The sequence below is a fragment of the Astyanax mexicanus genome, chromosome 21, assembly GCF_023375975.1.
Source record: "Astyanax mexicanus isolate ESR-SI-001 chromosome 21, AstMex3_surface, whole genome shotgun sequence".
NCBI classification, from domain to species: domain Eukaryota; kingdom Metazoa; phylum Chordata; class Actinopteri; order Characiformes; family Acestrorhamphidae; genus Astyanax; species Astyanax mexicanus.
In genome coordinates, this window is record NC_064428.1 from 35,660,650 (window position 1) to 35,683,531 (window position 22,882).

The window sequence follows — 22,882 nt, forward strand, 5'->3', positions numbered from 1 at the left end:
TAAAAAATAAAATACATATAATTGTAATAAAACTGACTGTAGGCTGTTTTTGAGGTTTGAGGTGAATGGGCTGGAGATGGTGGGGAAGGCTGGAGCTGACCCGGAGCTCCGTCACTAGTTGCATGCTGTGTGTGTGCTGATCTGGAGAGGGCAGTGCAGAGAGTGTGTGTGTGTATTTAAATGAGTGTATATGAGTGTGTGTGTGTGTATATGAGAGTACTGAATGTAGTTTAGCCTTAGCTTTAGCCTCTGCCGGGCTCTGAGCTCCTCTCCTGGGTCTCACTGAGTTTCTCTCCAGGGTCCGCGGCGGCTCTCCAGACCCGCGGTTGATCGTTTCAGCGGCGGGAGGACCTTCAGGCCGGGCCCGGGTGATGGGAGCGAATCTGCGGATCCGCGCGGTAATTAATCCCGCTGCACTGGCTGTATTCACCCTGCCTTAAAGCTAGGCTGACCGCTAGCGGCTAACAGCTAACAGCTAACGACAGGTCTGCCTTATTAAACGCGCTTATTACTGAGCGCTGAATAATTAGACAGCTTAAATTTATATATTTATATAAACGTGTTTTTTTCGTGTCATTAATTCACGAGTCGTGTCGTTTTTTATTTACTATATTTAACATTTAATAGCTTAAATCAGAGCCTGATAGGTGGCTAAGCTAACTTAGCATAGTTTAGCTTAGCATAGTTTAAATAACCCAGATGAACTGGGCTGGGCCGCTTTAGCAAACACAGGTGCAGCCCGTCCTCAGCGCTGTTTATCTCCCGATTAATCCCCTCATTTATCATTTTCTTACTGCCGCTCAGTCACACACAGCTTTAACAATGATTAAATATGTTTAATTTAGGCATGACACCGGTTTAAACGTGTTAATATTCCTTTATTTTCCTGATAACCGCCTCCTAACACTAAGCTAGCTAACTAGCTGAGCTAGCGTTAAGGAGTTAGCTCAGCTGCTTCAAGCAACTTCATGAACACACGTATATCTATTCAGATTATAGACACTTATCTAGGTTTAAGGTGGTATTTTTGAGCTGTTTTAAGGATTTATCACGAGATTAAAGCTTGACTGTCTTTATAATCTACGTGCTAGTGCGTACATGAGTTATATTATGTAAATAACCCAAGCTAAATATGTGTAGGTAAGTTTCAAAGTCAGCTGTGTACACAGCATATGGTAGCCAGAGGTGGTGGTTTGGTGTCATTATGCAATTATTTTAAATCTAATATACAATTACTTAATGGCTTATTAACTATATTCACATTTTTTAACGTGTAATTAAGTGCTATGTAATGAGATGTTTACATTGAGTGAATCGTGGTTTAAAGAGGTTTAAAACATCTTTTAGATAGGTATGTTATTGATGGCAAAATAGTGAAGAATCTGCCACGTTCTTAAATCGTACTGATTTTATTTAAGCATTGAATACGGAAAAATCAATTTTATATCTATAATGTTATATATATGTCCCAGTTCCTTATAATCGAGCACTAGTTTTGGAGTATAAGGTATGTTGAGTAAAGTTGAGTATACTCAAATTTCCATTGCCATACACCATAGTTTAGTGTGAAAACAGTGAATGCTGTTGTCCCACAATCATGTCTCGAATAGTAGCTGCATTCTAAAATTTAGGCTGCAGCTGATGTATCCTTCCCATCCCTCTGTTACCCACAGTTCTCTGTGCACAAAAAACATGGCTGTCAAAAAAACAATACAAAAGTGATGGAAAACAAATTCTCTGGAGCTCACAGCTAATCTGAAACAGCTTGTTTTAATAATTCTAAATTATTTATGTAAAGAAATATAAAAAGGAGATTTTTGTGATCCAGTGTCACAATGTGACGTTAGCATATAACATCAACACAAATCCTCATTAGATAGTTCTGTGCCAATACTACTGACCAATAAGTTACTAAGAAAGAGTATTTACAGGTACACTATCAGGCAAAAGTTTGGACACACCTTTTTTGATTCGGTGTATTAGCTTTGAGGGCAGATCTGCTCCCTCTCATACCATATCTCAAAGTAAGTGCTCTAGGAAATGGACGTTTACATAGATAGAAGAATTTAAATAGGTAGGATCCTGCAAAAATGTTTACATTAATGGGGAAACCCTAGCTAGAAACCCTATCCTAGTAAAAGCAGGCGCTTTATATTACTTTTACAGTCATAATCTGTTATAATGTGCTTATCTGCACATATCAACACATTACATAAACTGCATGCCAAGTTTTGCAGCAATCCATGGTGCATTATTTGTTTTTGGTATTTGTTTTTTTTCCACCCAGCACTCTGTGTGTATCCCTTAACCATGAATGGATTTTAAAGCATAGGTTTCAGACCCAGAATCTACTAAAATCTGTGTTAAACACTATTGATGCCTATTAATATTCACTACTCTCAACAGTTCTGACTCTGTTCTGACGTTTCACAACACTGTTTACATGTTAGTGATTTTGATTATGCAGTAAATTGTGAAAAGTCAATGTCTCATCTATAATGCAAAAGCTACTGTATAGATTTTTTTATGTTTTGAGTGAATGCTGGAGGGAATTCCCACTCAAAGTGGTTTAAATATTTCAGCACTTCTCTAATATAAAGGGTGCTTAAATATTAAAATCACTACTCAGTTTGGGAGAATCAGACTTCCCGTAGAAACGGAAATGGTCTTAAAATAGAGATATCTGAATGCTGTTAAAATGCTGAGCTCTGTTTTTGTTATCGGGGGATTTAATTATAGGAAAAAGAACCCACCAGTCAGTATTCCCTGTCGACTGTGGTCCTGTGGTCAGACTTTGACCACTAATGAAGCTGTAGAGATCTGCAGAAGTGTAGAGGTGATGAGGGGGACAAACACATTGAATATCCATAGTTTATAAATGTGTATGTTTTTATATATGCTTTCTAGTCAGTCCTTAATGTTTTTAATTAAGTCAGACATTGATGTATGCCATTTTTGAGTATATTGTTAGATAGTTATACAGGATGAGGTCTGTAGTGAGTGAATCACTAGAATGAAGAAGTGTTTCAAGCTTGACCCACTCAAATGACTTTGTTAAAATTTTAACCATATATTTACCCATCACAATCATTACCACCTCACTCTTTTATCCACTATGGGGGGTAATATTAGTCTTCTATTAGTGCAGGGTGGTGTGACCAAAGGTTTGTGACTTTGTCTGCTGTTAGGAGTATATATAATATAAAACACTAAGGCTTTAAATTAAATAAGGCTTTGATTACTATTGGATTTACTTTGTCCCACAAAATTACACAATATTTGAAGAAATCCAACTTTATTAGCAGACAAAGAGCCGAAGAATGCAAACAATAGACCTTAAAAAAGCTTTTAACACAGCTTTTATTACAAAAATAAATGTGTTTTAAATAGTTCAATAAACACTATAAACGGACCTTAAATGCTCAATGTTTAAGTATTTTTGAGTTTTTGAGTTATTTTCAGGCATTTTCTTAAAAGCTTTATTGCACAAGTAGGACAAAAATGTAATATCAGATTACAATATGTTATTATTGAAGCCATTACAGGCATTACACTATTAAAATCAGCCATCATTCATGTCTCTTTTCTGTGTGAATAATTGCTCACACTTGACACTGTGGATTGAAGAATGTATAATACTGCTGTCCCATGACTTTTGGCAGTATGTGCCTGTGTGTGTGTGTGTGTGTGTAAAGCTTTCAGCTTAGCAGTTCTATACATGTTCTAGTGTAAAATACTGAGATATTTAGAATTTATTATATATTAAAAGAGAGAATGACCTCTCGGTAATGTTCAGTGTACTGTAGTTTCATTTTCTGTTTTCTGTTTTATTGCTTTGTTTAGTGAGTGCTGGTGATAGTAGTGATGAGACAGGGGGTTAAACAGGCTCTGATCAGCTTCTCTTTAGTTTATATGGGCTACTTTTAGCTCTACTGCTTTAACTTTGACGACCTGAATCCACCTCTAGTGCACTACTAAGTGGCTTTAGTACCAGAGTTCACTATAACTGCTCTGTATGGGTTTTAATTTAGTCAGTCTTTCTAATAACCTAAAGTTTTTTAAATAGTTCTCAATATATTTATATCTACAGTCAATGTTCTATACTTGTAGTGTAGAATTGCATTTGCTGATTGAGTTTTAGTCATTTAACAGAGCTGTGTTGAGTTTGAATGCTCTATATCCAGGGTTTTATTGCTTTTTCCCATATTTATACCTAATACAAATTTCATTGTAGACTAATCATTAATTTGTAACAGTGCTGGGGACAGAAGCGCAATGGGAGATGGGTAAACGGCTCACTTATACAGGTTACATTGAACCTTTAACAGTGCCCAAACACAACAGCTAATATAATTAATCACTAAATATCGTTACTTTTATGTTCATTTATGTTCAGCTGTTTCTATTGTTTTTAGAGTTTATTGAGGGCATGACAGAAAAAATTGCATCCTATTCGAAAAAATAATCATCAGATTAGTCGACTACCAAAACAATCATTATTTGCAGCCCTAATACCTAATAAATAAGAGTTTGGATTCATAACTTTTCATGTGAATAGAAATAGTCACTGTGGTTTTATTATGTCACTATTAGGTTTTGCAGCTTAAAATTAAAATTTGTATACTTGTTGCTTATTCACTTTCATTTTTATTAACATTGTTTTTTTTTTTATCCTTAAGTAAATTTAAGTAAAAAAACAAAAACCCTGTATGTGGGACGAGCTATGGAGTTGATCACACAATATTCTGACCTCACTAATCCATGTATATGTATATGTGCATATATATATATATATATGTATATGTATATATATATGTGTGTGTGTGTGTGTGTATATGTATATATCTATATATCTATATATATATATATAGATAGATAGATAGATAGATAGATAGATAGATACATGTCAGTGTTGGATAAACGTGCTATATAAATATATATATATATATATATATATATATATATATATATATATATATATATATATATATATATATATTTATATAGCACGTTTATCCAACACTGACAGATCTGCCGTATCTGCTGTTGAGAAGCTAAGATGAACAACATAAAGCCAATGTTTATGTCTTTATTATTGATTAATGTGCTATATTTAATACTTAAAAGAAATCTTAAGTTGAAATAATATAACTTAATTTGTTACATTATTAGGTGTGGTATTTATGTCTATTTTGTCTATTATATATATATATATATATATATATATATATATATGCTTTAAAATCAAGGAGAAAGTGGGGATTTTTGACCAAATCACTTGGGTTGCTTTTTTTAATACGGTACACTTAATTTCAGAAGAAACTATGAATTAGCATGTGTCCCGATACTTTTGTCCATATATAATAAGTACAGTTTGACTGTGGTGATTAGTAAAGCCTGGTTCAGTCAGGGTTTGGTTCTGGAAATGTTAGCGTTTGTGTTTGGGAGCGTTCTGGGTGAAGGTTGTAGGGCTGGTAGAATAAACAGACCTGTTGATTCCGGATCTGTGCTTTTGTTCGGGGCTGCTTTTGAGCAAACACAGGCTGTAGACGAAAGCTGCAGTAGACTAAAGCTGTAGACGAAAGTCCCTCACGGCTACGAGCGTCCTGTGGGGCTCCGTGTTGTGTTTGGCTCGGGCTCGTGGTTCCCGTCGCCTCTCTGTGGGAGTAGCTCTGTTCAGGACTGGAGTTCTGTAATAAAGCCTTTAGCCCTTTAGCTCTGTGCCTTGTTCCTTTTATCAAGTCCTCCCTTTCTCTCTCTCTCTTCATCTCTCTCTCTCTGCCGTTTCACACATTATCACTTAATTACTGTCCGTCCCAAAACAATCCATCTGCCTTCACTCGAGCTTAAGAGGTCCGGGTGATTTAATTTGAGCTGCAGAACGAGGCCGGGCTTAGTGAACGGGCTGAGCAGGCAGATCTGCAGGGCAGGAGCTGAGGCTCTTTGTGAGGAGTAAATGTGAAGTTAATTGATTTAAACGCTGTTAACAAGTCTGCTTCCTTACTGAGAGCAGTACTGGAGCACTGCAGGGTAGAGACAGAAAAGAGAGAGAGACAGACATGAGGAAATGTGTACCAGTAAACCAGCATTGGCTAACTACCGGAAAGTACCAGTGTTAATATGGCACCAGTTTATAGGTCACTCAGATCATAGTTCTGCTTTCTTTGTCTTGCATTTGCTCTTAAGAGGCTTTTTTATTTTTAGAAGAACTTCTCTTTTTAAAGCCTTTAAAACAGTTAAAGTACATTTTAAAATATGGACAATTGAACATGGATAACAAAAGTATTGGGATCCCTGTTCTTTGTTTCTTCTAAAATCTTAGAGTATTAAATTGAGTTTATTTTGCTTTTGTTTTTTGGAATAACTCTCCCTACTGTCACCAGAAAGTTCTGTTCTACACAAAGACTGTGTCAGCAACAGGTGCAACTTAAAGTAGTTGACCTCAATTAAAAAGTTTTAATGGGGTGAAATGTGATGAGAAAAATTAAAAATAAACATTGAATGAGATGAATGTCCAAACTTTTGACTGGTACTGTATATTGTGGATGTTTGACTGTGTGACTATGCCTATAAGGCGAGTATGAGGCTCAATGGATTTTATTTTATTTAGATTAAATAGACTCCCTCTTGCAGTTGAGCTACGACTTTAATTCATAATAGAGATTAATTAGATTAAACTCTTACATAGTAAAGTAATATAGAATGGAATACAGTAGGACAATCAAGTAAAGTTGACTTTCAGACTAAATGCGTTCATAAGTGCAACAAATGTTGATGCTAATTCAGTTTGTCTCTGCAATATTAGGATTGTCTTTTCTAATCAGTGCATCCTTTCCCAGGTGTGAAGTCTTGGCTGTGTGATTCTGCCGGAGTCGCCATGGAGCCGGACGTGATCCGCATGTATTCCTCCTCCCCTCCTCCCATGGAGGACGGCGGCGAGGAGGACGAGGACGAGTTCAGCGACTTCACCGGCGTCCCCAACAGCGTCAGCTTCACGGAGTTCGATACCCCGACTACGTTCAATCAGCTGCAGGCCTTGAACGCCACGTCGCCACCGGAGCTGATCACCAACGGACGAATCGTTGGAATTCACGGACCTTCAGGGACCGCAAAGTCCAACGGTGCGCTTCCAAGCAATGGCCAGGGCGATGTACCTGCTTGTAGGACAATTAGCGCGGAGGAGATCCGAAAGGTTACGGAGCATCCTCGCGCAACGTACGCAAACTTGCGTTCGGACGTTTCCGAGAACGACTGGACTGGTAGCAATGCTGTTGACTGTAATGGGGGTGGGGTGGGGGTGGAAACCCTGACGAATGGCTTTGCAACTTTTGACACAGAGGGAGTAAATTCCTCATGTAAAAAACACAGGGAAACTGAAGGTCCCTCAGTGGATTACAGTCCTGACGCTGTTCTCAACGACAATGACATTGACAATGACAATGATGACGATTTTGCGGACTTCTCCGCTTTCTCAAATGCTGACATTTCAAGTGGAGGTGCAGACTGGGAGCATTCGAATCACAACGAGAGACCAGCAGAGAACCACGATAATCAGCCACAGAGTGACGGAGGTCAAGGGACTAGCGTAGGTAGCAGCCTAGCGGTGGACAATGACAAGGACGCTTGTGTTACAGGGTTTGCCTCACTAGCGTTGACTGAGGAGGCTTCTGATGGCCTTAGCAATGGAGACTGGGGTTTCCATGCAGGGGCTAGTTTTGAACAAAGGGATTTGGAAACTGACAACGCACATCAAAACTCTACGAAGAATAATGAACTCATTGAGCCACCATTGGCTCAAAATGGTGTCATAGTTCAGAACGGCTTGGAAGTGAAGGACAAGGTGAACAATGGGGTGTCGCCTCTCTCGGAAGATGAACGAGGTAGCAGCAGCAGCGAGCCCACGGAAGAAAAGGGGTCTGGGAACGACACGGAAACGGAGACGGAAACAGAGACCTCTTTCGGTCGACCGCTGTCAACGGATGCACTTGAGGAATTCGGAGATTTCAGCACAACGGGATCCGTTCCATCTCCTCCGCTCCAGGAAGAGACGGCAACTCCTGCTGATCACAGCCAACTAGCTGAGGACGATGACGACGAGGACTTCGGCGATTTCAGCGACTTTGGAGAAGCCGGCGCTTTTGGCGGCGCAGGCTTTGCTGATTTCGACGCCCAACAGGGCGTACCTTCGGAATCAGCTCCTGAAGCCAAAGGAGAAGCCGCTTGCCCTGGAAAAGACGAAGAGTTTGGTGATTTTGATTCTCCAAAAGATGCGTCCACACTCTGCGAAAATGAGGACGGCAAGAAATGCGAAAATTCTGATCTTCAGACTGAATTCCCTGGTAGCGACAGTTTTGCAGACTTCAGTTCGGCTCCTGTTGAAGGTGACGGTTGGCGGGCGTTCAACGAGCCAGACTCGAATCAGAATGCATCTGGGGAATCTTGGGCTGCATTTGGCGAAGACCAGAGCTCAGCCTTTTCAGAAAAGCTTGACGACGTTCCGCAACCAGCTAGTGTACCACAGCCCCCTAGTGGCAGCAGAGAGCACAGCAGGAAAGACAGCTTAACAGTAAGTGTAAAAGCGTCCGTTCTTCTGTCTTAACTCTTCCTCCTGTTTTTGAGGTGCTTTTCCTGCAGCGTAGAACGCTCCAGGTTGGTGCAAACTAGCCAGTGTAAGCAGCAGGCCACAGGCGGATAATATTCACCTCTGAACAGTGAAAGAGCTAGCACTGCAGTTAGCTGCTAATGCCAATACTGCTCCAGCCCCGAAACTCCTGTATAACTCTGTACTTCAGCAAAGTGGATTTACTGCTCCCTAATACTTGACTGGTAGAGTTCATACTTAAGGTGCACCAAATTATAAGACATGCTGACGATTTTTGGGAAAATTAACCCGTCAGTGTCCCACAGCCCCCTAGTGGCAGCAGAAAGCACATCAGGAAAGACAGCTTAACAGTAGGTGTAAATGCATCCTTACTCCTTAAACTCTTCCTCCTGTTTTCAAGGTGCTTTTCCTGCAGCGTCGAAAGCTCCAGGTTGGTGTAAACGCCTACAGGAAATTTGACACAGGCAGTATTTTTCATTTTTGGCTTTCAGGAATGCAGCCAGACAGGTCTGTCCGCCCCCTCACCGCAGCTCGCTGATCAGGCAGATGCAAAACTCCAGCTCAGAACTCTGGGACTTTAGTTATTTGTTCAGGGAAAGACGTGTAAAAGATCCAACAGGATCTGTGAGCTGAAGTATTTTCAGGCGTTCAGAGAGCAGCACGTGTTAGACAGTTTCATTCATTACTATTCTGTATATTTCCTTTAGCTCTGCCTCTCTGTTTAACCTGTAATATATTCTTGATTAGCTTTGATTAACTCGACACGAGCAGCATAATGCGGCCCTTTGTACCAAACATTAGGTGGTCTATAATAGAACTGGATTCATGAGTTGGCTTAAAAGTGGTTCTGGTGATTTTATTTATATATTCATGTTATACAAAATAAAAAATGAAAAGTACAAAAAGAGTACAAGGTGCTACTGTATTTTTCAAACTATAAGGAGCATGCATTATATAAGGCGCACTATCAATAAATGGCTATTTTATGATCTATTTTCATACATAAGGATTATACGCAACGGATTATAAGGTGCATTATGCGACACTAGTAAGAAACAGGGGTGTCACCATGTTTCCCTTCTAATTCAGCTAAGCTAAGTAAAGTAAACAAAACTGTAATTCTTACAAAAAAAAAAAATTCTTTTAAAGTCAAATTAGCACTAGTTTCTCCAGAAAACTGTTTATTTGGGTAAGTGAAGCGCATCTGTTTAGTTACAGTAAGCTTAGATTTCCAGATTTTCACTAAGGCTGGGTGCAGCAGCGTTAGCAGATTAAGTGCTAATACCGCCGAACAGCGCTACACTAAGGAACCCTGAGTGTTCTGGTAAGCCAGGGCCATATTAACTAGTGGTTCATCCCACAAAGCTTGCTTTAACACAGTAAACATGCAGGCTACAATCCAATATACTCACCTCTGAACGGTGAAAGAGCTAGTGCTTAGCATGGTTAGCGGCTAATGCTAATGCTGCTCCAGTCTCTGTGCTGGAGAAACTTTACTGAAACTCCTGTATAACTCTGTACTTCAGTGGAGTGACTTTACTGCTCCTTAATACCTGACTGGTAGAATTCATACATAAGGAGCACCGGATTATAAGGAACACTGAAGATTTTGGGGAAAATTAAAGGATTTTAAGTGCGCCTTATAGTGCAAAAAATACGATACTTAACATAACATGACTCTGTCTGTCTGTCTGCAGGCCTCTCTGGTCACCCGGCTGGAGAAGCTTTTCCTGGTCAGTTTTCCAGAGGCTCCTGTTGCTCCGGTCGGGGAGGAGGTTCCTTCACTCAAAGCTTTCCTCCAGCCTTCAGACAAATCAGAACATCAGGAGGAGGATCGAGCACCAGCCAGCGGGTACGAAACACACATTATACACTGTGACCTCACTTTATGATCATTTTATTTCCTTTCTTATTTCCTCTGAACACATCACTGCTCTCCACGACCAGCAGGGGGCAGTGTCATTGATACGTATATATTAAGTTAAAGGACCAATATTCTGCTTTTTTTTTTTTTTGATACTGTGTGTAAATGAGCTCTGTTCTGATTGGCTCCCCTGTATTGTGTCTCATGCTCCCTGTCTCTGGTCTGGTATCTGTCCTGTAGAGTGCTGCAGGATGTGTGGCGGCAGCTGCAGGACATCCACAACGCCTTCGGCCTCCGGCATCAGTGGGGCGGATCTCACAGCAACAAAACGCTGCTGTGTTCGCTGGGGATCGACACCAGGAATATAGTGAGTTCTGAACCCTCACCGTCATTTCTGTGCATTCATTAATGCAGCAAAGTAAAGGCACTTCATTTTTACTTTATTATTATCTGATTTTACCTGGAATAGCAGAAGGTATTATTACTATTAGGTACTATTGATTTTCCTGAATTTTGAGTGTTTGTAGGCGTAGCTCGCTTAATCTGTTGCATGCTATTGTGCTTTCACTCTTTCAGTTATGTTTAGCTCTATCTGGACGGGCTTAGTTTCTCAGGGGGTTCTGGGGTAACTTATCTACTAGGGTAATTTATTTATCAACTGTTCTCTAAACTCCATGGTCCTCCTGTAATTTTAGTCCCGTCCGGACGCACATCTCTGACTTTCGTCTCCTTGCTTTTAAAAAAATAGCTGTATGTCCACTGCCGCTCATCGTAATTACACTTTGGGCGCTCTGTTTCCACTGAGATCCATGTTAAACACACAACAGCGAGTGGAAATGGAGGAGCTACTGAACGCGATGTCATGTGACCGAGGAAAAAAAAAAAAGAGAGCCTAAAAAATCTCACTGTTCCTCCTGTTTCCTATTTTTCACAGATGTCACCCTGATAAACTAATCTCATCCAGATAGGGCTAATGTTTAAATTTTGCAGGCTTTCTGTTGCGCTCTCGCTTTCCGTTTCTCTCATTTTTACTTATTTGCATTCTCTTATTTTTGTGTGCTCGCCTGCTTTCTCAGTCTCTTACATGCTTTTACTCTTTCTTAGCCTCTCAGTTGTGTTTTCTTGTTTTTCCTCAGCTTCTCTCTCAATTTTACACTGCTCTGTTTTTGTTCTGTCTCTTTTACATTCACTTACACGCTCTCGTGCTTTTTTTTTCTTAAATCTCTTACATGCTTTCACTCTTTCCTAGGTGCTTGCATGATCTCTTGTTTTTACGTTATTGTCTCACATGCTATTACTTTCTTGCACTTTCAGTGTTGCTTTCTTGCTCAGACTATTGTGTTCTCACTCTATCATAATGTCTTTCTGTCACTGTTCTCTCTTTCAATCTAGCTGCTTCTTTGTCACTTGTCTTTTCTCTCTTGTTTTACTCTTATTCTGTTTCTCCCCACAAACACTTTCTTTTTCCTTCTCTCGTCTGTCTCTAAACCTCTCTCTCTTTTTTGTTTCTCTTTTTCTTTTTATGCTGATCTATTATTTTTTCCTCTCTCAGCTGTTCACAGGTCAGAAGAAGCAGCCTGTGATAGTGCCCATGTACGCCGCCAGCCTGGTGAGAATAATACTGCTTTAAAATAAGCTTAAATGCCAAACATCAGTCTACTGTACTGACTCTGTCTCTGTCTCTCTCTCTCTCTCTCTTTCTGTCTCTCTTTCTGTCTCTCTTTCTGTCTCTGCAGGGGATGCTGGAGCCCACTAAAGAGCCGGTGAAACCGGTCTCAGCAGCTGAGATGATCGCCTCTATAGCACAGTCTCCCTCCGTCTCTGCAGATCTCAACACCTGTCCCTCTGACACGGTGCAGGTGTGTAGTACTGACAGCACACCTGAGTGAACACAGTGGATCAACACCAGCAGATGACATGTCTCTCCAAACCATCACTGATTGGTGGAAACTTCACACTAGACCTCGAGCAGTTTGGACTGTGTGTCTCTCCACTCTTCCTCCAGACTCTGCTCCCTTCATTTACAAATGAAATGTAAAATTTACTGATGATCAGTGATGGTTTGGAGAGACATGTCATCTGCTGGTGTTGATCCACTGTGTTTTATTATCAAGTCTAAAGTCAGTGCAGTTTTGTTTTCCCACAAAATCTTACAGCACTTCATGCTGAACCTCTGCTACTGACAACTTTAATGGAGATGCAGATTTCATTTTCCAGCAGGACTTGGCACACTGCCCACACTGCCAAAAGTACTAATTGGTCTTATATAATATAATCTTATATCATTTTAAGATTAAGACGCTGATTTTTTAGTTTTTATTGGCTGTAAGTCATAATCATCAACAATAAAATAAATAAATAAATGCTTAAAATAGATTACTCTGTGTGTAATACATCTATATAATATGAGTTTCACATATTGCAACTGAATTACTGAAATAAAGTAACTTTTTGTAGATCTGGCTATAGACCCATATATATACTGACCCGTGCATTAACGCAGAGACTCTGTAACTTGCTCATTTAATGAATTTATGATTTTAAATATTTTGATGTTCAGTAAGCCGATATTCGTTTCATGTTCTTTGCCCCGACCATCCGCAGGAGTCCCTCCCCCCAGTGCAGTTTGATTGGAGCAGCAGTGGCCTTACGAATCCTCTGGATGGTGAGTTTTCTAACATAACACAAACAGAGGAACAGAAAGCCAAACTTGTGTGTTTTTCTTTTAGAACTGTAGGGGAATCCCACTGAGTTTTACAATGAGTTACAGTTATTTTTAGTATGATCAGCATCATATTAAAACACACACACACACACTACCATTCTGAACATATATTTTAGTCATTTAACTGGTTGCAGGTATCATATGTTTGAAAAAACACACTTTTTTTTCTACTTCAACTACAGGAGATTAAACATTTTAACCTTTTAATGGGGACATATTACCATATTTTTTGGAGTGTAAGGCGCACTTAATCGTTTAATTTTCCCAAAATCGACAGTGTGACTTATAATCTGGTATAATCTATGTATGAATTTTCCCTGCATGTATTAAGGAGCAGTAAAGCCACTCTGCTGAAGTACAGAGTTATAAGCATTAGCATTAGCTAGCTCTTTCGCTGTTCAGAGGTGAGTATATTGGACTGTACCCTGCTTGTTTTCCGTGTAAAAACAAGCTATGTGGGACAACCCGCTAGCTGATAGCGCCCTGGGTTACCGGGACACTCAGGGTTTCTCAGTCTAGCGCTATCGGGCAGCATTTACGTCCCGCTAGTGCTTTGGTTTGAGGCTAATGCTAATGCTGCTGCACCCAGCCTTAGTGCTGGAGAAACTTCACTGAGAACTCACCCTTAGACAACGTATTAGAAATCTAAGCTTACTGTAAATAAATGGACGCGCTTTACTCACCCAAATAAAGAGTTTTCAGGAGAGAAATCTGTGTAGATTAAAATTCAGCACTCGTTTAACTTTAAAAGAAAATGTCTTTTGTTACAGTTTTGTTTATTTGGGCGCTTCCTCCAGCTTCCCCATAAGAAGGGAAACATGGCGACACCCTTGCTCATTTCACTTAATACGCCTTATGATCTGGTGAGCCTAATAGTCCGAAAAATATGGTAGCTGAATATAACTAGGAAGATTTTGGTGTCAGGAATCGTTGTCTTCCATGAGCTGTTTGGATGCTCCTTCTTTATTGTGATGTCATAATAAGGAAACCTGCATAGAACCACCCTGGCTCCGCCCCTCACCCGTCAAAAGTGCCAGTGTCAGAGCCCTTAAACAGCTCCTTCTGAAAGGGTGTAAAACTGGTAAGAGTAGAGCTGATGAGATCTTTATCTTTATCTGTATGTAAGAGTGAATTTGTGTAAAGAACTTCATAAACATGTTTTGTATAGAACATAGACCTATTCTTACTTGTTTAAGAAGAGGTATAATATGTCCCCTATGTATTTATGGTAGTGCTAATACATTACAATACAATACATTCAGTTCATACTTAACATTCTTTAAATCATCTCTAATCTTCTAACCTTTATCTATTAGCTCTGCTTTTTTTCAGTGTTTGTCAATAACAAGTACGTACAATAAGGCCTGTCACAGTTATTAATATTAAGGTTATATTAAGAAGAATAAATTATTAGGAATTTACTTTGATATGGGCTACAACTGTTGGTCGTATTTATTATATTCATCTACACATACAGAAGTAGTGTGTAATGCATGTGCAACTCAAGAGTTGTAGAGGTCCCTAATAGAGTCCTGTGATAATCCATCCCCTGCAACTTCAATATTCCTGCACAGTTCCTGCAGATTGTGCGATCTTTAAAGAAACACTAAACCATAAACCATGTTTTATAAACATTTCCTAACCTTTAAAAAAAAACTTTTATTGTGGTAATTTCTGCTTCTGCAGCTCCCTCTCAGTTTTAGCTGTGCTATAGGCGAGGATGATGTGTCACAAACACATCACAATATGCAGATCAGTCAATTAATAATCCCGCCCCCCTGCTGACGTCCAATCATTTGCGTCTCAACGCAGTCAGAGGCACACTGCTGCTTCTGCAGCTCAGCCAATCAGCTCTCCCACCTGCCCTGCCTCTAAACCCATACATCACCCAGTCCCCCTCCCAGATGACAGTCCCACTTTTTTAGCATTATTTAAATTTGAGCCGAGGGTAAAGTCAGCAAAATTCAGGGGAGTTAGTTACCCTTTAATGTCAAGCTCTTTAGAAGCCAGCAGTATGTGGATGAGCATTGTCCTGTTAGATTAGCAAATAGGTTGGGCCACTGGTTGCAGGGCCTCATTAACATAACTTTGTCCTGTTAAATCGTCTGTAGAGAAGAATAAAGGTGACTCCACACACTGATTCAATGGTCTTCTCCCATCAACACAAAAGCAGAACTCATCACTGAAGATGACCCACTGTCATTCTGCATAATTTAATAAAATACTTCCCACCAAGTTTCATTCCTTTCGGTTGGCAATTGAAAACCTCAAGAGGAAGATGGATGATCACAAGACATCAAACCAAACTGAACTGCTTGAATTTTTGCACCAGGAGTAAAGCAGCATAAAGTTATCCAAAAGCAGTGTGTAAGACTGGTGGAGGAGAACATGATGCCAAGATACATGAAAAAAAAAACTGTGATTAAAAAACAGCCAAATATTTCACCAAATATTGATTTCTGAACTCTTAAAACTTTATGAATATGAACTTGTTTTCTTTGTATTATTTGAGGTCTGAAAGCTCTGCATCTTTTTTGTTATTTCAGACATTTCTCATTTTCTGTAAATAAATGCTCTAAATGACTAAAATATTTTTATTTGTAATTTGGGAGAAATGTTGTCTGTAGTTTATAGAATAAAACCACAATGTTCATTTTACTCAAACACAAACCTGTAAAAAGCAAAATCAGAGAAACTGATTCAGAAACTGAAGTGATCTCCATTTTTTTCCAGAGCTGTTTATGCTACTGTATGTTACTAACAAAAGCCTGCATGTGTAAAGTCGTCTTCTCTCATTCTCTTATTTCTGTCTGTCTGTCTGTCTATCTCTTGTTGTTTTTTCTCCTAACCCCTCCGTCGTCCCTCGTTCTATCTGTCTTTCTCTCTCTCTGTATCTCTCTCGCCCCTCGTTCTTCTGAAGCGAGCGGAGGCTCGTCTCTGCTGAATCTGGATTTTTTTGGCCCGGTGGACGAGTCGCCCTCCAGCTCCACCACCTCCATACCAGGTCAGCTGAGGTCAAAGTTCACAAGTCCATTGATGTGCTTCGCTCTGAGCGTCAGTTCTAACAGCTCCTCTCTTTCTGGCTTTATTCTTTGCATGTTTTAACTTTTAACCATTCATTAAAAAAAAGTTCTGGTTGTCTATCAAACATCTAGCAGCAGTGTTGTGCAAAAACACGTTGTTAATTTTTGGTTAACACACAGCCAAGCCAGAGCTGTTTTATGGAGAAACGCAAGAGGGAGGCCAACAGTCCAAAATAAATAGGAGTTAATGGAGCTAAACAGCTAAAACACAAATTAAAAATAGTAACTCTATACTTGGCCAGGATATTCCTTTAAATTTGGAAATTGGAATGATATGCATTTTTCTAAAAAGGCAAAGAAAACGCACCTGTATGTTTCAGTTTTTTTTACAGTAAATACGCTAGGATTACTGCTACTGTGCGCTGACTGGTTAGTGAGGTTTATAACTGAAGTTTAAAGGCTTTAAAACTGGGGTTTATATATTTAAAAATTGTCTGTGGCACTGAAATATTTTATATTGTTCTTTGTTGTGGAAATAAGCATGAGTTTTAGTATATAAATCAGCTTGGTATTTGTTTAAGGCTGGGTAATATATCAAGTTTATAAGAATAGTTGATAGATTTTATATATCAATATGTTGTCAAATTCACTCTGACAGTTTCTCCTCCTTTCCGTGGATATTTTTTATTTACTTATTTACTTTTTTTAAATCTCATTAGATGCACTTTTTATAAAATAGCCTGTACACATTTTGGAACATGAATTAAAAAAAGGAACATAGGATGAAAAAATATTAAGATATATATCAGATATATATAGCTCTATATATTATATATTTTTAGTAGCAGTGATTTTGGGATGGTGGTGAATAGGTAGAAATTCATCTACCTTTTTAAAAAGTTTAAAAAGACTAGCATCCTATTTATTAAGGGGGAAAAATCAATGTGAACTTAGTTTAGATTTTTAACTAAAAAGTAAATGTAAAGGGGAACAAAACTGAGCAAAAGTGTGAATTTTAACTTGTTAATGTGTGTGTGTGTGTGTAGGAGTGGACCCGGAGCTGTATGAGCTGACGCAGGCGAAGTTGGAGGTGAGCGGCGGGAGCAGCAGAGTCGCGGACGCTTTCGCTCGGCTCATGTCTACAGTAGAGAAAACCAACACCTCCACCAGGTCAGAAACACCACCACACTACTGCTCACCAAACACCAGGGGGCAGCAGCAGATTCTCCTGTATCTCCACTGTTCTTATTCTTCAGTCAATTAAATTCTTCAAAAAAATCTTATTTCTATTACTATTAGGTGTGTTAAAATAGTTTTTAACACAGTTACGCTAATAGGCCTCTATAATCCCATCTGCCATTAGGTTTATGTTTAATGACCACAACCAAAGTACAAGCTGCTTGAGGTCTAATGTGAAGTTTCCACCAATCAGTGATGGTTTGGAGAGACATGTCATCTGCTGGTGATGATCCACTGTGTTTTATTATCAAGTGTGTGTGTTGGAATGGAATTAAACAATTTAATATAATATTATATAACATTATTTTAGTGATCTATAGGTGCAGCTTAAATTAGGGGGTCAGTGTGTCTTTGCTTTCGTAACGACGGAAAAAGTACATATTGCGTGGCTTAAAATGTGCAAAAGGCATAAACTAATTCTCTTAACTAATCATGGGTGTGTTTTGGGTGCTATTGACATTCCCTTTAAGAGTCAGGTGCGCTCTGACTTTGGCGGATTGCTTTTTTTTTTTTACCTGGATGTGTCAAACGCTTCTCCGTAGAAGAAACTGAGCTGCTGGTTCATGCTGTGAAGGAGCTCCAGCAATATGTTTATTGTTGATGTAAAAGTTGGGTTTGTGCACTGCTGATTGTCCATGTGAGCGTAACAAGTTAGCAAGATAGCCAAGATAGCAATGAACGTCTGAGGGTTGACATCTGTGTAGGTTTTATTCAGTCAGTGGAGCTCCTGTGTTTTCTGTTACCAAGATAAACAAGCAAAACTCCAGAAATGTACCTGAACACACCTCACTTCCAGAACACCACGCCCATCAGTGTAGATATGTTCAGAAGCTCTGCTGTTGTTTAAACAATGCAGGTGAAAGAAGGTGTGAAAATAGGCTGCTGGCAGGGTGTGAGATAGCAATGAGAATCACGACACACCTGCACAAGGCGCAAGGTGTAGAATAGAGCCCTTGATCTTATATTCTCTCTCTCTCTCTCTCTCTTTCTCTCTTTCTCTCTCTCTCTCTCTCTCTGTAACAGGAAGCTGCAGGGGCGTAAGGAGGAGAACCTGAGTGAAGAGGCTCGTCGGGTCATCGCCGGACTCCCTGATCTGTCCTTCATGCAGGCTAAAGTGCTGATGTTTCCCTCCACCCTCACTCCTCTCCCTCCTTCATCCTCCTCTTCATCCCCCTCTCCTGTCCCTGACTGATCCCGCCCCTCCTCCCCCTCTACCTCTCCTCTCCCTGAAACCCACTCCTCTTCTCGCGCTTTTTTAATCTTTTCTTTCTTTTCTTTTCTTTCTTTTCTGTACGATTTTACTACTCCAGCTTTGTTTCTGCTCGTTTTTCATTAGTTTTCTGTGTTTCTGTCTTCCGTCTATTCTGTTCTTTTTATTTCCTTTTTCTTTTCTTTTGCTGTGCTCCTTTGCGTGTCTGATCATCGTTTTAAAGAAGAATGAAGGAACGTTTGGTTCAAATCGACAGAAGGGCAGAAGAAACTTTTTATTTATAGACTTGCTTTATATAGATTCTCCAGTTCTGTTGATATTAGAGGTGTAATATGTATATAATCAGGGATAAGACTTTTTTTTTTCTTTTCTTCTCTTTTTATTTTTTATTTTCTTTTTTTCCTGCTTTATAGATTCCTGTAAAATGCGTAAAAAATGCTCTTTTATGAGTGTGTATGATATGTTTGAATGAATGTGTATGTATGTATGTATATGTATGTATGTGAGTGAGTGACTGGAAGCGTATATATGTACGTGTGTGTGTGTGTGTTAAATATCTTTTTTGATGAGGAAACACTGGTTCAGAAGTCCTTCAACGAAGGCAAAACAAAAAAAAAAGTGAAGTGAAATCATGCAGTCACGCGTATATAAATATATGTATACATTTATATATATAAATACATATATATAAATATATTCTATATAAAATAATTGTAATGACTTGAAACCATACTGCCTGCAAAATTCTGCTGGGTAATTGTTTTTTTTTTGTTTTTTTCTTTTTTTTGGTTATATGTATAAAAAAGGCCTTAGTTTTTAACGATTTTGGTTAATAGTTTTGGTTAATATATATTTACAATAATTATTGGGTAGTTTTTTTTTTTTTCTTTTTATTTCACCTTTTGTCTGTCTCTTAACAAACGCATAATTGTTATTATATGTCTTATAAATGTCGTCTTTTTTTTCTTTCCTTTTTCTTTTGTAGTTTAAAGGAGAACTCTGATGTGAAATGGACTTTGGGTGTATTTGTTAAAACCTGTTTTTAAAAAGTACTTACCTATTGTTGAATAGCTCTCCTCTGCTTTCCTGCAGCTTTCTGAGGTCCAGTATTTTCTGCACTTTGCCCAAACAGGCTTTTAAACTGGGTTTTAATGGGGCATATTTTGCCCCTGCAGATAAATCGCTTTTTACACTGTTATTCAGAAGCTGAAAGTAGGTTTGCACACTTCATTGCTAGAATCCGGAGAGCCCTGACTTTAAACCTGCACATGAAGCTTATTAAAATCCACTGTTTAAATCCCATAGAATAGAATCAAAAGCTTTTTAAGCAAAGTTTATGTCATTTGTTGTTTGTGGTTCTATGCATTCTAATATTGACCTTAACCAAAATAATTTTCAGCAACAGCAGGAATTTATGCGTTTTCTATAGAAATTAATTCTGCAATCTGCTCAGCTATCCTACCTATTTGTTCTAGTACTCGACGGTTTACTTCTTGAATCTTATTGTGACCTTAAATTAAAGATTGTGGCGCCTGGAGATTTACCTATGCTATGGGATTTAAACAGTGGTTTTTATTAAACTTCTAATGCAGTTTTAAAGCTCTAAAAGCCTCGTTTTAAATGTCTGGGCTTTCCAGATTCTAACAATGAGGAGTGGAGCTGCTTTGAGCTTCTGAATAACGATGGAAAAAGCAATTTATCTACAGGCGCAAAATATGCCCCATTAAAACCCAGTTTAAAAGCCTGTTTGGGTAAATTGCTCAAATTACTGGATCTCAGAAAGCTGCTGGAGAGCGGAGGAGAGTGATTAAACAAATAAGTACTTTTTAAAATCATGTTTTAATAAATACACCCAAAGTCCATTTCACACCGGAGTTCTCCTTTAATAGGGTTTAATAAATGTAATATTTTTTTTGACGTACGCAGCACTATTCCCTTATTATTCCCTCACTCATAGATGAAGCCTATCTACCACTAGCAAATAATTTTTTTTTTATTAACACACAGCTGCTGTCTGTTTCCTGCTGGAATTGATTAGTTTTTTTGATTTTGTGTTTATTATAATGGTTATTTTATGTTTTAAACATGGAGGGACGCTTTTAAAAAGTTGAACCACTGACTCTGTAAACTGTAATGTGATCCACTTGATGATGAAGGAATCGTTTTACTGGTTAAGAAAGTAAATCATGGTTGACTTGAACTACTTAGCGAATAAGGGACCAATACATGCGTTTATATATATATATAAATATATATATCTGTGGCTGTTTAATTCAACCCTGTTTATTGAAGTGCTTAAATATTAAGGTCTGGTTTTTATTTTTGACACATCATGCTGAGTCGCTTTGTTTCAGCAGGAGGACATTTTAATTTTTTCCTTCTTCCTTCTTCAGTTTCGTGCATTGCTAAAATAGGCCACGCCAAGCATCGTGGGAAATGTAGTCCAGAAACTGTCCATTTTGGAGGCTACTGGAGAAGCTAATTATTATTATTTTTATTTTTTTTTTTTTTGTCTTATTTGCTTTATTTTTCTGATTTTTCCTCTCTTTATTTCGGGTTCACCACTGTGTGTCGTTCTGTCTGTCTCTCCGTGAGGAATTTTGCACATTGTAAAGATATAATGAAAGTACTACTTAACGACATAGTTGACTGTGGCTTCTGACTGTGTACAGTGAGACTATGGAAAATGTAAAAAGAACAGCGACAACAACAAAAAAAAATTGTTACGGGAAAATTCCTATGGAAAACTGAAAAATCTTACCGATGGAAGAAAGCCCCTTCCTGTCCCCATCTCCCTCCATCCCCCCAACCCTCCCCCAGGTTGAAATGAGCATGTCCGGGCTCTTTTTGACGGAAAACTTTAAGTGTGTAAATTTTCTTTTAGTGTACACAAGACATTAAAGTAATTTAAGAGAAGCTGCTGCTTGGTTTTGTGTGTTTTCTCGCGCACAAATATATTCTTATTCATGTTCAATAACCGTTCTCCCAGAAACCTTAAAATAATGAAGATGAAATAATAAGAGAGCACTTAAAAATTTGAGTTTCTTTGATTTTACCAAATTGAAAACCTCTGGAATATAATCAAGAGGAAGATGGATGATCACAAGCCATCAAACCACCAAACTGAACTGCTTGAATTTTTGCACCAGGAGTAAAGCAGCATAAAGTTATCCAAAATCAGTGTGTAAGACTGGTGGAGGAGAACATGATGCCAAGATGCATTAAAAAAAACTGTGATTTAAGAACCAGGGTTATTCCACCAAATATTGATTTCTGAACTCTTAAAACTTTATGAATATGAACTCTTTGCATTATTTGAGATCTGAAAGCTCTGCATTTTTTTGCCATTTCTCATTTTCTGTAAATAAATGCTTTAAATGAGAATATTTATAAAAATTTTGGGAGAAAATATTGTCTGTAGTTTATAGAATAAAACAACAATGTTCATTTTACTCAAACATAAACCTATAAATAACAAAATCAGGGAAACTGATTCAGAAACTGAAGTTTTTTAATGTCTATAATTATAATTATATATAATTAATAAATTACTTCAGGTGACTGAAGCTAAAATTCAAAACTTTGATAGAGTATATTTAATACAGTAAAAGAAAGAAATGCATTTTTATTTTTGGCCCTCTTTCAATAATAAAAAAAATACTATACTAAATGGAAAAAAGGCCAATAATTAGGTTTTAAATGCTATATTCAATTCAATTTGGACCTGAAACAATCAAAGAATTGTATACAATTTGATATGAACTGATAAACCTAATTCAGTCATGTCTCTTGTGCCTCATCAAGAGTTAATTACTTGAATTTCTTGTCTCTTAATGTGTTTGAGAGCATCAGTTAAAGTAAAGTAGTGAAGAGGTAGAGTTACAGGTATACAGTGAATAGTGAATGTTTGAGTAATGTTCTAATCCAGATTATGAGAAGCAACAACTACTCAACTAAATAAAGAAAAAATGAAGATCAGTCAATCCAAAAAGAAGAATTTCAAGAACTTTAAAAGTATCCTCAAGTGCAGTCGCCGCAGAAAAATATTAAAAACATTATAATGATGGAACTGGCACTCATCAGGTTCGCCCCAGAAAAAGAACAAGTTTCCTCTGTTGTACAGGATACATTTATCAGAGTTACCAGCCTCAGAATCCACTAAAAGTTATCAGCTCCCCAGATAAGAGCATCTAAAAGGTTCTTTACAGAGTATTTTGGT

General features: G+C 38.3%; 1 protein-coding gene and 1 long non-coding RNA gene across 3 annotated transcripts in view; one reads left to right on the plus strand and one right to left on the minus strand.

Moving 5' to 3' along the window:
- The window catches only part of LOC125785655 (uncharacterized), an 85,432-nt gene extending 69,502 nt beyond the window's left edge, over positions 1-15,930 (minus strand). The window contains exon 1 of the long non-coding RNA XR_007427974.1: positions 15,863-15,930. This is a non-coding gene — a long non-coding RNA (uncharacterized LOC125785655). The remainder of the gene's footprint in view (positions 1-15,862) is intronic.
- Positions 107-21,579, plus strand: aftpha (aftiphilin a). 2 transcript variants are annotated; one of them, XM_049469611.1, is made up of 10 exons: positions 107-398; positions 6,840-8,566; positions 10,300-10,454; positions 10,707-10,833; positions 12,019-12,075; positions 12,203-12,325; positions 13,071-13,131; positions 16,112-16,195; positions 17,261-17,384; positions 18,477-21,579. In XM_049469611.1, the coding sequence occupies exons 2-10, from the start codon at positions 6,878-6,880 to the stop codon at positions 18,643-18,645; spliced, it is 2,589 nt and encodes an 862-aa protein (XP_049325568.1). In that variant the 5' UTR covers positions 107-398; positions 6,840-6,877; the 3' UTR covers positions 18,646-21,579. The 2 variants fall into 2 exon arrangements, with proteins under 2 accessions (XP_049325568.1, XP_049325569.1); XM_049469612.1 differs by lacking the exon at positions 16,112-16,195.
- Positions 21,580-22,882: the final 1,303 nt, after the last annotated feature.